Raw genomic sequence first — 16,715 nt, 5'->3', positions numbered from 1 at the left:
TATTCATTATCTTGTTGCTGCTCATTTCCAACAACCAATTCACTATTACCTTCATCTTCAATTGCCACAGTTTTGAACTATTTTCTAATTTGAGCTCCCACTTACCTTCCGATTTATTACCTGTTCTATCACTTCCACTATCTTCATACTAAAATACACTATTTCATTATATTATCTGTCATATACTGTGATCCCTATCCAAGAGTTGACACCTTGATGTGGTGAATAGGCTTGAGAATCTTAATGATTACAAAAGCTATATCAATAGAGAGGAAATCTCTGCAGGGTCACCCATATCAAACAGGTTTTGTAAGATAAGACAAAGAGCAGCTCACACACACAGTCACAGGACCCACTGCTAATTGGCACATCCCTGATGGTAAACAGGGAAATTCCTCATTGATATATGGGGACCATCATAATGATGGCGTGGACCATTGGGCACCCTATAGATATAGGGCTTCACCGAATATAAGGTGACACTAGAGAAATATCTCACGAGAAACCAGTTGGCACAGAAGTGAGATTAATGCCAAAAAAAAAAAAAAACCTTCATAGTAACCATGAATAGTACAACCAAAACAATAACTGGCATTCCTGTTGGATCATCATCTCCTAAAGGTCCAACTGTATTGCCTTGTGTGCTTATGGGCAGTGTGCCACCGAATGTGAATAAGCACTGTCCAAGCAGATCCAAATCTTGGACATTAAACAACATGAAGAAAATAAAGGTCTACACTTACAATGTAAGAACTCTCTCAGAGGACCACAGGCTGGAGAGTTTAATGGAAGAACTAGACAACATCAAGTGGGAGATCGTAGGACTGAGTGAAGTCTGAAGGACAGAAGAAAAGCTAATACAATTACAAGATGGTCACCTACCTGTTCTAATAGAGGTAAGGACAAAGAAAGATCTAGTGGAGTAGGATTCTTGATCAACCGAGAGGTTGCTGGTAACATAATCAAGTTCAGTAGTTTATCGGACAGGGTAGCTTGGATTGTCATTAGACTGTAAAAGGTACACTCTAAAAATAGTTCAGGTTTATGCACCAACTTCACAGAGTTCAGATGATGAAGTCAAGTTATTCTAAGATGATTTAAGTTAGGTAATGGATCAAGAAAAAAGTAAGTACATGTTGGTAATAGGGGACTTTAATGCTAAAATGGGGAAGCTGGGAAATGAGACGTGCATTAGGAGGTTTGGAGTAGGTGAAAGAAATGACAGAGGAGAGATGTTAGTCAATTTTGCAGAGAACTACAACATGAGGATAATGAACACTTCTTCCAAAAGTGTGTAGGTCATAAATGGACCTGGAGAAGTCCAAATGGAACAACAAAGAATGAAATAGACTTCATATCAGATGAAAACAAAAATGTTAGTAATGTTACAGTGATAAATAAAGTCAACATAGGTAATGACCATAGAATGGTAGGTTGCACAGCTAAATTCAATTTCAGAGCCGAGAGAAATAAACTAGCTTTAAAAAAGAAAATAAACCTTGAAAACGTTAAGGATAAGAAGAAGAAACTTCAGTTAGAAATTGAAAATAGATTCAAAGCTCTAAGAACAAATGAGGACACCGTTGAAGATATGAATTTGAATTTAGTGAATATCATTAGGGAATCAGCAGAGAAAGTAGGAAGTACAAAAAACATTAGAGAAAACAAATACTCTAAAGCTACAAATTACATAATTAAAAGAAGGATCATGCAGATTAAAAGCAGGAGAGATGAAATAGAAAGAATAGAACTAAACAAGCTTATCAACAAAAGGCAGAGATCAGAGAAAAGAAAGAGAAACATGGATGAAATAGAGGAAACTATTCAGAAAGGTAAAAGTATTAAACGGACCGAGCACAGACATGCTTTAGGAAGACAGCAAATGATATGTTTGAAAGATAGAAATGGAGAAATCATTAAATGCAGAGACAGAATGGTAAAAAGAGTAGAAGAATTTTACCAAGAGCTTTACTCGTTGAAGACCATAGTTGAGTCAGTAAATTCATCTGTAGACATTAGTAGTGTACCAGAAATTACAAAGGAAGAAGTAGAATTTGCTCTAAAAAATATGAAACGAGGAAAAGCACCTGGGGAAGATGGTATATCGATAGATCTGTTGAAAGACACAGGGAAAGAAGTTTATATTAAATTAGCTCAGTTGTACACCCAGTGCTTACGTCAAGAAAGCGTTCCTGATGCGTGGTGTAATGCTATAGTGATTCTGCTTCATAAAAAAGGAGACCAGAAGGATCTTAGTAACTATCGACTGCTTTGCTTGCAATCAAATGTATATAAAGTATTCTCGAAGATCCTTACAAATAGACTAAGTAAAGTTTTTGATGGAAACCATCTGAGAGAACAGACAGGCTTTAGGAGCGGATATTCAACTCTTAGACCATTTGCAGGCAATAAACCAACTAATCAAGGAAATGACAGAATACAATATACCTCTCTGTTTACCTTTTGTAGATTACGAGAAGGCCTTTGGCTCAGTAGTACAAATATCATTACTAAACTTGTTATGCAAGCAGGGTACAAATGATCAGATTGTAAGAGTTTTAGAAAAGATTTATGCAAAAGGTACCACTATAACTTGACTACATAAAGATACAGAAAAGATCAAGACTGAGAAAGGAGTATGGCAAGGTGATACAATTTCACCCAAACTATTTACAGCTTGCTTGGAAGATATTTTCAGACGGTTGAGTTGGGAAAAGAAAGGTTTGAAGATTAATGGCAAATATTTGAACGACCTAAGGTTTGTGGATGACATTATTCTTATTTAAGAACAAGCAGAAGACTGGCAAGATATACTGAGTGGTCTGAACAAGTAAAGTCTCAAAGTACATTTAAAAATGAATAAGAGTAAAACCAAAGTAAAGTTCAACATGTAAGTTCAAAGTAGAGATTTGATGGTGAGAGTCTTGAAGTTGAAGAGTATAATTATTTAGGCCAGATGGTGAAGGTGACAAAAGATCATGATAATGAAATAAAAAGATGTATTACAATTGGTTGGAAAGCATCAAGTAGGTATAATAAAATCCTGAGAGGCTCTCTACCATAATGTTTGAAATGTAAAGTTTACAATCAATGCATTCTGCCAGCAATAATCTACAGGTGTGAGACTTGGAAACTGACAAAGGTGATGGAAACAAAACTAAGAACTGCACAGAGGAGAATGGAGAGATCAATGATGGGAATAATGCTGAGAGACTGAAAGAGAGCAGACTAGAGTGAAAGATATTGTGGAGGTAGTAAAAGAAAGGAAGTGGAATTGGGCAGGTAAGTTAGTGCAAACAGCTGATGAGCAATGGAGCAAGTGCATACCTGAATGGATGCCGCGAGATAAGAAGCGTGGAAGAGGGAGACCAGACAGAAGGTGGAGAGATGAGATTGAGAAGTTTGCAGGAGTGACATGGCAGAGGTTAGCGCGGTCATGTGAATCATGGAATGCTATGAAGGAGGCCTTTGTTCAGCAGTGGACTCGGGATGGCTGATTTGATTGATTGATTGATTTATATTTACCTAGTTGTATTATACGGGAAGAGAGCTATGCTCATGGTGACCTGTCTTTGTATCTCTCAGCATGAAGTTTTTTCTTAAAATCTTGAATAGTGTTTGCACACACTGTTTCATTGTCTAATTTGTTCCAAATATCAATCACTCTGTGTGGGAAGCTGTTCCTTTTCAGATCTCTTCTGTAACTATCCTTTTTTAGTTTCTTTTCGTATCCTCTTGTTTTACCATTATCCCATATGAACAAGTCATTCTTATCTAAGACTTCCATTCCTTTCATTATTCTACAGATAGTCAGTAAGTCTCCTCTTTCCCTTCTTTGTTCCAGAATTGGTAATTCTGGTTTGGACAGTCTTTGCTCATATGTCAGTTTGGAAAGAGTTGGTGTTAATTTTGTTGTTGTTCTTTGTATTCTTTCTAATTTTTTTATATTCTTTTTGGTACTGGGTGTCCATAGTGTTGCTGCGTACTCAAGTTTTAGTCTTATTAGTGTAGTTAGAATTTTTTTTATCATTTCCTCATCCAAATAAGCAAACGCCACTTTAATTTACCTCAATAAATTGCAATCCCATTGTTTTCCTCCAACCTTGTTATTCATGTATATAATGTACTACTTCTAATATATCACTATCTTACCTGTAGTCCTTTAACTTTAATAAGTTCCTTAGTCCTGTCAACAATTTTAAAGTAGCCTTCTTCATTATAAAAGCCGACATCGCCTGTGTGCAACCAGCCCTCACTGTCAATGGTCTCTGAAGTGGCATCAGGACGATTCAAGTAGCCTGTCATCATCTGGGGAAGAGGAAAACAAGAAAAAAAAAAAATTGCACTGGTTTCTGGATATATTGGGAAGGATATGATTTTGAAAACAGGGAAAGGCAGTATAGATAGTTACACACCTGTATATCAATAGAAAACACTCATCAGTAATACAATCCATCTTATAGTAATTTAGTTAACAGTGCTGAAAAACTCTGTTTTCTAGCTTACCGCAGGAGTTTTTATGCAGATTTCTCCAACACCATTAGCAGGCAAACTCTCTCCCGTGCTTACATCCACAACTTTTCCAAGAGCATTTGGCACCAGCTTACCACAGAACCCAATCTGTTCCTGTCCAATGGGTGTCACATGAGTAAGACAAAGTTCTGTCATCCCATAACCTGTAAAGAGAAATGTCAATTGAAAAAAAAAAAAAACACTTGTAACCTATAACTGAAAAAATACAAAGCAAGCACAATCATGTCTGGATTAGATTGACATTCCTAATCTCTACTACTCTGTCCACATATGTATCTCCTCTTAGCCATGTAATAAAGGAATCAGCATCATTATCACCTTCAACTGGGAACATACACCGGGGCAGGGGGGGGGATCCCACAAGTGAAGTGATGCACTTCACTCATGATCTCTCCGAGCATGCTTCGATGCAGTCACCCTTCCTATTTCAAACAACACTCAATATGTTGGATCAATTTCCCCAGCCATAAGTTCTGTGGGTGTCCCCTTCGTCTTCTCCATCTGGGGTTGTCTTTAGTGGAGAGAATCCTGTGGGTGGAATCAACATCAGGGAATGTGGCATATGCCTGTATCACTGAAGCTGATGTTAACAAATTATGCTGATAACAGGGCTTGACCAAGTATTACGGAACACTCTCTGGTATGATACAAAGTCATTCTAGTGATAATCCATGATACTCCCAAGGCACCTGGTACCAAATACATTGAGACACCTCTTCAAGGCAGCACTCAATGTCCACATCTCACAGTAAAACAAAGAATATGGGTGACTTGATACAGATCTTAGTCTTCCACTAAAAATATCAGAAACACCATTTATTCTGGCTGAGCAAGTCCATAATACTATGTAATACTGAGGTAGTTGTTGAAAATTTGCCAATTCACTTTCCTTTTCCAGATAGGGAAGACCAGATCCTTTTTTTTTTCTAGTCAGAGGGAATGATACCAGACTGCCAAACAGCAAACACCACATGCTACCCACAAATCATAGCTTTACCTCTGGCTTTAAGCAACTGTGCAATTATATGGCAGATGGCACCTGCTTTTCCACCCTTCAACTTACTTAATACCTCTTAGACCTCCGTTAAAGAGGGTGGAGTTCCATCTGTGAGTGGATCAGCAACCACTGGTGAACATTAAACAAGGGTTAGCTGGCCACTCAGAGGATCTTCCATGGGCATTTGCTCAAATTACTTGACAAAGTAACTACACCCCTCCACACCTGACACTTGTTGCCCATCTGCTGTTTGAACTGTGCTCCCATAGGTTACATATTTTAAAGAGAGAACTTTCTTCAGGGCTTGTTCAGCAGACCTAAGGTAATTTGCATTAAAATGGCCCTCAATGTCCTCAGCGAATCTCCTGATGTGCCTCATTTTATCTATCCTTATTAGAGATGCAGTCTGTCATTTTTCTGAGTCCTGTATCGATTCTAGTACCAAACTACTCTGGCAGCATGGCTGAACTATATACTCTCTAGTCTCTACTGCGAAGCAACATCACTCCTCAATCTTATACAGTCTCCAGTGCACTTATCAACAGCTTTCAGCTCCATGTTTGAAGGTGTCCCACAATTGTTCAACGTCCTCAAAAATGTCAAGCATTTCAAATCTATTTGAGATTGCTACCGCATACTCCAGAGTACATGCATCATCCCAGAGCTTCTCCAGATGAATTCCAAGTGATTATGGATTTGATACACAGTTTTAGTACTGCAACCACATGCCTATGATCAGTCCTAACATATTCAACATTACAGTAAACCTTTGCAATTCTGTAAGATCTTCCAAAGAGCACTAAAAAGTATGTGATCAGTTTCCTTTGCCACTCCTGCATTGCTATACCATGTCCATTAATGTGGCTCATGTCTCTGGAACCAGGAAGTAACAATCCTCAGACTTCTGGATTTTGCAAAATTCAGAAAAAGAGAACAGTTAGTATGCCTGGTTTCAGAGTTGGGGGGGTTGGGGTTGGAATGATTAGGAGGCAATACATAATTCATAGCCAACTTTGTTGGTGCCAGTAAACACATTGAAATTGCCTAAAACAACAGGGGTGTCTCTCATGATGGACACTGGGGTTTGGCATAGAACATCTTTTCAGTTACATACACCTCAATAAGAGCATATAATGGAATAAGAGATGAAACCCAAGGTGTGCTTCGGCTTCATCAATATCATTCACTCATCAACCTGAGTAACCTCTACAACAGCATACTGTAGTTAGCTAGACATTCCACTAGGTGGGCCCTATCGATGCTACCCAACCAGATCTTGCTGATTGGTCTTCTCAACTCTGAGAAAGCCACTATATCCAATCTAAATCTATTGAGCTCTGCCAATAAAAAGGGTAACCGATTGTCATGGGAAAGGGAAAGAATTCCAGGCGACTACATGAAGAGCCTGCCAGAGATTTACCCTTGGTCTGGCTGCACTAAAGTGTGCCCTTGGGACTAGTAAAATACACTCAAGCATCTGTTGCCTGCATATATCATGGCATGATTTCCAAGTGACCTTGTTTACTAGTCACTCGTCAATTTATTATTACTTACTACTTACCTGTTTGTTTATTTATTTTATTTATTATTATTTATATTGTAATTTTTATTTATTTATCTATCGTTATTATATATTTTTTCGCATCCGACCTAGTTATGGACCAGAGGGTCTCCTGTCGGCATGCTCCTCGTTTGTTCGTTTCTTTGTTTATGCAAGTCGGGACGGGTGGCCCCAATCTGGCTTGGAGAAACAAAATTGCAGAGGCTGCCTGACTTGATCCTTTGAGTTATGCAACCCCTGAATCAGTCAGTTACCACTTGGACCAACACCACATGGTCTGCAGCCATCTTCTCCTGGTGCCAAGATGGTGGATACATGTACTCATATCTTCTTGCACCAGCATTGTGCTCATGTTAGAACAGTTTGAGTCACTTCTAATAGGTCAATGTTAGTGCAAGTTGGTCCTAGACAGTACTCATGGAGGATGTGATCCATGGTCTAAGTGGGTTGGCCACACTAACATTCAGCAGAGGGGACCAGACCCCACTTATGCAAGTTATTGTTGGTTTTCTTAACTCTGCTTCTTGCTTGGTTTAGAGTGACCAAGTCTTTTTTGGGTGATGTTGGTTTTGGAGTCTGGATGGCTTTTTTTGGTGGGCCATTTTTTATTTCTTTCCACAATTCAACCCTGGTTGTTGCTGCTTCTACAGGATCAAGGCTGCAGTCATAAAACTCCTGCTGGATTTTAAGTTCAACTTCTTCATGGTTGAACAGGGGATGCATCTCATCATATTCCTGGTGGTATTTCTGAACCCTAGTTTGTATTTCTTGGCAGATATGTATGTGTGTGTGGGGGGGCAATACCTGATAGGCAATAGGGCACTAGTAATGGTGTTGGTCTTAGTGTGTCAATAATTATTTAGCTTGGGGGTTGATTTTGTTTGCATGGCATGATCTCTCCCACACTATTGATTAATACTATTCAGTGGAATAGCAAAGGACTAGGGAAGATTAACAGTATGTTTTTGAGTCAACTCCCCAGGTTGAGTTCAACAGTTTTGATAGAATATTATTCCTGATGGCCACTTTTCAGTTTTCTTAGGTGTTTACTGAGGAACAGTGTTCGATCTAGGGTTACCTCTAGGCAAACTGGGAATTCGCCATTGGTAAATTGTTTCTTATTCCATATAATGTTTAGCTTCATTCTTGTTTGGTGGTTTTTGAGATGGAATGAACACACTTGTGTGGGAGGTCATTGTGTGTAAATGTTGAATAGCAGAGGGGTCAACAAAGAGCCATTCTTCTGCCTTCTCCACCTGCTTTGTTGACAGTCCATTTCTACTAAGAATTGTCTGTTCCTTAAGAGTGATTGGATAATCTGTATGAAGTTTCAGGAGAAGTAAACAGTGATTTATGATATCATAAGAAGCTGTCAGATCTACAAAGACTGTTTCTGTGATTTTCCCCTCCTCAAAATTGTCCTTAATATGCTGGGTCATATTAAGGACCCATGACCACTGGAGTTAGAAAATGACTTGGTCAAGCAATAGATGCTATCTTACTTTGAGTGATATTCAGGGCATTATCATGTGTTCCTACAGTTTGTATAATATGCAAAAGAAATATATAGGGCAGTAGCTTTTGGGGATTTTAGGATCTTTATTGGGTTTCTGCAGAGCTGCAACTTTAGCTCTTCTCTATATCTTTGTGATTTTGTGCATAGCTGCACAGTTGCATAATTGTACTATCCATGTTTGAGTCATAGTACCAAAGTTTTGTATCACTTTATTAGGTTTGAGGTGCTTCATGGCTTCCTGATATTCTCTGTTGATGAATGATACAAATACATTATTCCACTCATGCATGGCACATTCCATGTCTAGTTTTGTTCTCTTCAGGTAACTCTGATCTTTCTTTGGTTTCCCAATGCATTGGGTGTTACTGCAGCCACTCTTTGAATTACCTTGTTGCAGTTGAGTTTACTCATTGTGGCCCATGCTTTTTTGCCGTTCCTTGTCATGTCTATGCTGGATATTAATTCTTGCCAATGTCCATTCCTGCTATTAGTTGTGGAGGGTAGGGAGAGTTCACTTAGCTGGATAGTGTTCTTAACAAATGGGTCTAACTCGTATGACTGCATGTATTAATTGGACAGTTCCTTGCTTTAGTCTGATAGGCACAGGACGTAACTACTCCTATTGCCACTGGGGGCATGTTTCTTTGAAGTGGCTCAAACAAGTTTTCAGAACTTTTCATAGTTGGCTGGATTTGGTTCAATGTGGATTTTTTTTCTAGCTCCACTTAAAAATTATCCTATTTGGCCTTGCAGTAGTTGAATCTGGGCTTCAAATTTGATTCCATGGCTCTGATAATTGGTTTCATGATAATCATGATGGGACTGTGTTGTGATTTTAGGAATGGATCACTAACTGACTTTTCAAAAATTGGAAAGTGACTTATAGACATGAATGCAATGTCCCCCATCTGGCATTCATGAACAATGCTTAATTTTTGGCATTGTGCAGGATTGTCAAGTTGTTGTTAAGCACCCAATACTCATCTGCTTGTCAGAATTTTTCTGGTTGTAGCCCTATATGGTGTTACGGCTATTAAAATCTCCAATAATGAGATATGCATTAATTTCTAGTGAATGGCCTTGGGTCCATTTGAAATGCACTGGTGGTGAATTATATACTGATATGACATTGAGATGTTTTGTCATTATTTCTAGTATTTCCATTCCATGGTCCAAGACATCGCAACTATTTGTGATGATGGTTTTGTCACTGTTATAGATTGCACTTCCATGAACTGAGCTTGGATAATACACAATGAGACACATGCCAGGAAGTTTCATTGGTGCTGAGTCTTTAGGTGTTTCTTGAAGACCGAGAATGTCAACTCCATGATTAGAGAGCAGGCAAATAGCAAACCTTCATGTAGTGCTCCAATTAATCTGTTAATGAAAACCAATTGTTATACCATGCATACAGCTGCAAAACTTAAGGGGTAATAAAAAGATAATCCCTTGCCCCCAAGAATGTTGAATCTCAAGGTACTCAGCTTCAATGCAAAGGGACTATCTTCAGCAAAATAGGAACTACTCTAAAACCTCAGGTGAACAAATGTGTTACACTGAGAGTGAACCATGGGAATCCCATGAAGGGGTTGGAATTCCTAGGTCTATCCCTTTCCAGAAACCCTTTGGCAACAAAATGTCACAACTTCATGGGTCACCAGATCACCTAATTCCTTGCCTGCTACTGGTTTGATGCCCTACCTACTCTCTCCCTTGCCCCTCTGTAGAGAGGGTTTAGTGTGACAGATCTGTTGGTGCTATCCTTGTCACTGGCCCCAACTTCATATAACAGTCTGATGCCCTTCTTGCTGTCTTTGTACAAAACTTCAGTGCCCTGCCAATTTAACTCATGCTAATATTCCTCGTGATATAAACCACCAAACCCTGTTCCCTTCTGTTCAACTCTCTGCAATGTTCTTGCAGTCTCATTAGAAACACACACACATACACACGTACGTTGGATTCACGGCGAAGATTGGAACTCCTGAAAAGAAGTGCAATTTTTGTGAATTTCAACGAGGAAGTACCTTTATTGTATTTGTAGGGAAGGGGAAAGCTCGTGGTGTAGTGGGAAGGTGAAGAAAAAGGAGAAAGGGAGGGATTACTGAGGGAAATGGAAGGAAATGTGGAAGATGAACGGGCTCCCCTGGATGTCAGAAGAAATGTCAACAAGAGGGCTGCAGACGATGCAGGTGAAGTCAGATTTATCAGTAAAGGCATTAAGTTTAGAAATATAGATAAGAACAGCACAACAGAAAGTGGAGATAATAATTTCCATGGATTTAATGAAGGGGGGGGGGAGGGGATGCCAACCTCCCCCGATAAGCAAGTCTAGAGGAAAAATTAGAGAAAATGACCAAACATTGGTAGGTTAGGTTCAGCCAACTTACATGGATTACAGAAAGAGTTGATAAATTGGAAGAACTAAAGAAGGAGAACCAAAACCTAAATAAAGAAATAGAAGAATTATAAAGACAGTTAAAAAAAAGTAAAAGATGAGAATGAGGAATTAAAGAATAATAAAAAGAATAAAGAGTCCATAGCAAAAGAAATACAGGGTTGGAAAATTGTCCAAGAGAACAACACAATTGTATTTAAAGATATAGTGACACAACAGATGGAAGAACCAAGGCCACAGTTATTAAAGTGATGAGAGAGAAGGAGAATATAGTAAGAGACTTAGCAGAGAAAGAGAAATGTATAATTATATTAGGGATGGAAGAGAAGCATAATCCAAATAGGACCACAAGAGTAAAAGAGAAGGAATAGAAGTAGTTCAAGAGGAACAAGAAACAGGGAAGAAATTGAAGAAATATATAGGCTCGGGAAATACAATACAGGTAAGACCAGACAATTAAGGTTAAATTCAGGTCACAAATGACAGCAGAGATTATCTTATCAAAAACAGGGAAACTAGCAGAAAGTGATCAGTATAAACAGGTATGGATAAAAAGAGAAATGAATAAAGAGGAAAGAGAGGAAAAAATAAAAAGACTAGAAGCTAAGGAAAAAACAAGAAAAGAACAGAGACAGAAAAAGAGAAATTCTTTTGGAGAGTAGTGGGTATGAAAGTGAAGAAATGGTTCATAGCAGAGAAAAACGGAAATGAAACAGAAAACACGATGGCAGTAGCAGAAAATTAAAAGTGTCTTACACAAATATAGATGGCTTAATAACAGGCTTGCACAAACTGAATGACTACTTGAAGGAAAAAGAACTGGACATAGTGGGAATTGTAGAGACAAAATTGAAAAGCCAACTACCATCCAACAATGTATGACATGGTGCATATAATTATTGGATTAGAAACAGAGAGGTAAACAAGGGGGTGGAGTTATGTTCCTGACTAAGAAGGATAAAAATGTGAGGAATGTCACCTATGGAAACAATAGAGATGATTATGATAGAAGCGGAGGACAGGGATAGGAAGAGCAGGAAGTTTGTTGTAAATTATGTGCATCCTAAAATGGCTTCATGGGAAAAGAGAGAACAGAAAAATATGTTAGAAGACACAAGGATAACACTAAATAAGATAATGGAAGATGGAGAAAGAATAGTTATAATGGGTAACTTTAATTGTAAAGAAATCTGCTGGGAAGAGATGACAGTGAAGGGTGGAGAAGACCTATGGGGAAATGTACTACTTGATATGATTATAGAACATACAATGATGCAATGGATACAAGAGAATATTAGGTATAGAAATGACGAAGAACCATCGAGATTGGACCTAATAATCACATCAGAACCCAAAATAGTGGACAAGATTGAATACAAGACACAAATAAGTAAAAGTGACCATGTATTGCTTGAACTGGAACTACATGAGAAAAAATACATGGAAAAAATGAACAATATAGAAAGGGAAGATTGATGTATGGAAAAAAAAATATAAAATAAGAGAATTCTTTAAAAAAGCAGACTGGGAAAGGATACACAAGGAGGAAACAACAGTAGAAGAGAAATGGAATATTTTGACAAAAATCTATAAAGGAGTGGAAAAGTATGTTCCAAGACAAAAACAAGAAAAAGGATATGTAAAGTGTTGATACAACAAAATATGTAGGGAGTTAAGAGACAAAAGGGATAAAGCTTGGATAAAATGTAAAAAAGACAAAAGACCTGAAAAATGGAAAACATATACTAATTATAGAAATGAGTATTTACAAATGTGCAGAGAAGAAAAGAAAAAATACAAAAAAGATGTCATAAAAAATGTAAAAATTAACCAAAACTATTTTACAGATTTGTAAACAACAAACTGAAAAATGAACAAGAATTAGAGAAACTACGACAAGGAGGAGTTGAATACACAGAGGAAATAGAAATGGCAGAAATTATGAATAAGCATTTTAAATCAGTGTTTACGAGGGAGAACATACAACCTAGAGATATCAAGTGGGATGATTAAGTCCCCCTTATGAAAGAGATAGAAGTATCAAGGAATGAAACAATGAATCACTTGAGTAAACTCGATGTCAGAAAATCGCATGGACCAGATGAAATGGCAAACTGGATTTTGAGAGAATGCAGGAATAAACTAACAGACAAAATACATAGTCTAATATGCAGTTCATTGAAAGAAGGAAAAGTTCCAGAAGATTAGAAAAGAGCAAATATAGTACCAATATATAACAGGGGAAGCAAGGAAGACCCTACTAACTATAGACCAGTCTCTCTTACAAGTATGATAGCTAAAATTTGTGAAAGAATGATCGAAAGTAGATGAGTAAGGCATTTGGAAAAAAAACAACATACTAAATCCGAGGCAATTTGGATTTAGACAAGGACGATCATACATCACAAACTTAATGTGTTTCTATTCAAGGCTAACAGATGTAATACAAGAAAAAATTGGATGGGGTGATTGTGCATTTCTAGACCTGAAAAAAGCTTTTGATAAGGTGCCACATAAGAAATTGATAAAGAAATTAGAAACGGCAGGAGGAATACAGGGCAAACTGCTGAAATGGATGGAAGATTTCTTGCATGAAAGAAAAATGAGTGGTGATAAGAGACAAACACTCTAATTGGGATGAAGTGATTAGTGGAGTTCCACAAGGAACAGTTCTGGCCCCAATAATGTTTGCTATATATATTAATGATATGGATGAAGGAATTGAAAGTTGTATGAGCTTCTTTGTGGACGATGCAAAATTGTTGAAAAAAGTGAACACTGTAGAAGATTGAGAGTCATTGCAGAGTGATCTCAATAAAGTATGGGAATAGAGTAGGAAGTGGAAGATGGAATTCAATATTAAGAAGTGTAGTATAATAGAATTTGGAAGAAGCAAAAAAGAATAGTGGGATCATATACATCGGGAGAGGAAGAAATAAAAAAAGTAGAAACTGAGAAGGACCTGGGAGTCATTATTATGAATAAGTCACCTGAGAAACATATAAACAAAATTTTTGGAGAAACTTATAATTTAATAAGAACAATCAAAGTGGCATTTACATACCTGGACGAAGAAATGGTGAAGAAAATAATCATTTTGATAAAACCAAGATTGGAGTATGCAGCAATGACGTGGTCACCAAGTACAAAAAAATGTACTTGGTGACCTCTTGAAAGAATACAAAGAGCAATTACGAAATTGGCACCAACATTCTCAGAACTATCATATGAAGAGAGACTAGCAAAACTTGAGCTAGCTACAGACATTAGAGCAAAGAAGAGAGAGAGGAGACTTGATAACTATTTATAGAATCATGAAAGGCATAGAAACTATTGATAGAGAGGATCTAATAAAATGGGATAGTAGAAATACAAGAGGACACAGGAAGAAAATAAAGAAAGACAGTTATGGAAGAGACCTGAAAAAGAACAGCTTTCTCCACAGAGTAATAGACATTTGGAACAATTTAAATGAGAAAGTGGTGTGTGCAAAAACAATACATGAATTTAAAAACAGTCTAGATAAAATGAGATATGAAGACGGGACACCATGAGCATAGCTCCCCTTCCTGTAAAATACAACTAGGTAAATACACAACTTCCTTCCACAATTCAACCCTGGTTGTTGCTGCTTCTACAGGATCAAGGCTGTAGCCATAAAACTCCTGCAGGATTTTAGTCATGTAGATAATTAAGGGAAAAGAAAATCTGGTAAAAGATATAGTGGACAAAAAGAAGTGTATAGTAAATGAAAATCCATGTGAACAAGTTGCATAAACACAGCAAAGGAAACATGGACTGGAAGTGAAGTGCTTATTCCTGACATTTTGTCTACTGACTTTCTCAAAGGAATGAGCATACTGGATCGTGCAGAATTTATATACACGCTTGATGGCTCAAGGGGGTATACAAGCGTAGAATACCGTATTCTGATTGGCCTGCTGAGACAGCCAGTCGTGAAGCACTATGCCCACTGAGGATTTAGCCCAAGTGAAGCTGCCAGCTTTACTACTGATGTATGCAGCTTCCATGGATATATGGATCTAGCGAGGAATGTGAGGAGTTACCAAGACAAATGAATGCATGCAGAAGGTGCAGTGACTGTTGAGAAAGTCATGGAGGCTAGGCTATATGTAACCATGCAGCAATGTGAAACCTTGTTTCAGGCAGTAAGTTTTGTGGAAAATTTTGTGTTAAGAACAAGTGAAAATAGGAGAAAAGGTGTGATAGAAACTCAGAGGTGAGAACAGAGGTGCATATGCAATTCTGAGTCAGAGATATGTGAGGCCACAAGTAGGGGATAATTGGAGGAAACCAGTCCAATGTTTTAACTGTGGAAAATTCGGGCACAGAACTCAGGATTATTATACTAGGCAAAGTGAACAAAGGTACAGACAGGAAATGGGAAACAAGCAAACTAGGCAGGAAATAATGTGTGTAAAAGGAAATAGGAAGGATGTGAATCAGAGTAGATGTTACACCTGCGGAGTCTACAGTCATAGGATGGAAAAATGCCCAGAGGGAAATGGAAACAAGGGGGACACACAAGACTAGAGACAAGGAAATGATTATAGCAAGACAAAGGAGAGGGATGTAGCAGGCAAGAAGGATGATAGCAATTGCTGTGTAGGTGAAAATAGGTTAGACAAGATGGAAGATACAGGAGTCAGCCAAGAGTGGTTACTTTATGATGTGAAAGATGCCAAGATAGGAATAGAGGGGAGTGAAAGGATGTATGCAGTCAAGGCTCTGCAAGACATAGGGGCATCTCACACTACTGTGAGACCAGATGTGATGCCAGGATTAGAGAATAGGCATATAGGTCAGCTGGAGGAGTGACAACATTAGCACCCATAACTAAAGTAGTACTTGAAATAGATGGTTAGACAGCGAGCATTGATGTAGGAGTAGTGGAACTTCCAGTGAAAGGAATAGATGTCCTCCTTAGAAATGATGTAGGTGAGATAATTCAGGTTAGACTTATGACCGTAGATGACCCCATGACCAGACAAACGATGAAACTGATATGGCCAACCCAGTAGCGATTGTCACCAGAACCCAGGCCAAGAAAGCACAAGAGGAAGATGAACAAGGTGATGACAACCTGAACCCCATTTGAAGCAGCTGTTGCAGACAAGGTCCTGAAAGATTCACAAGATGAACTTGGAGAGGAAAAAAAGCAGGTAGCAGCAGAAGATATAGGAGACCAGGAAGGCTATGCCCAAGAAGATGAAATAATCTTTGAGAATGCCATAGATAGGGAAGAACTCATCAAATTACTGATGGAGGACCTGGAGCTGGAGGAGGTGTGCCGAGCAGCTGAGGAGGAGTAGGAAGAAGAGAAATATGGCAAGACCAAGTTTGTCATGGAAGATGGTGTGCTTACGAGAAAATATAAGGCACCAGAAAAGGTAGGTGATGTTGTTACCCAAATCATAGTTTGATGGAAGATCAGGGAGAAGATTGTGAGGCTAGTTCACGTGACTACGTGTGCCCACCTTAGAGTCACCAAGACTAGACAATTAATCTTGACGCATTTCTTTTGGCCTCGATTGTCAGAAGTCAAGAGAGTGGTTAGGCAGTGTGTCATGTGTCAAGTGACTGGGAAGCCAAATGACACACCCAAGAAAGTACCCATGTGCCAAGTGCCCGTCATTGAGGAACCTTTCAGTAGAGTAGTGATTGATTGTGTAGGACCTCTCTCAAA

General features: G+C 38.3%; 1 protein-coding gene across 1 annotated transcript in view; it reads right to left on the bottom strand.

Moving 5' to 3' along the window:
- LOC143020268 (putative 4-coumarate--CoA ligase 3) overlaps window positions 1-16,715 on the bottom strand; it is a 343,617-nt gene that overhangs the window by 2,192 nt on the left and 324,710 nt on the right. The window contains exons 10-11 of the mRNA XM_076176492.1: window positions 4,507-4,676; window positions 4,153-4,308 (exon numbers count right to left, since the gene is read on the bottom strand). Coding sequence (XP_076032607.1) covers window positions 4,153-4,308; window positions 4,507-4,676 — 326 coding nt within the window. The remainder of the gene's footprint in view (window positions 1-4,152; window positions 4,309-4,506; window positions 4,677-16,715) is intronic.

Source organism: Oratosquilla oratoria, chromosome 39 (assembly GCF_046742065.1).
Source record: "Oratosquilla oratoria isolate Oo_2021 chromosome 39, ASM4674206v1, whole genome shotgun sequence".
Classification (NCBI taxonomy): domain Eukaryota; kingdom Metazoa; phylum Arthropoda; class Malacostraca; order Stomatopoda; family Squillidae; genus Oratosquilla; species Oratosquilla oratoria.
This window is presented reverse-complemented; position numbering and strand designations above follow the sequence as displayed.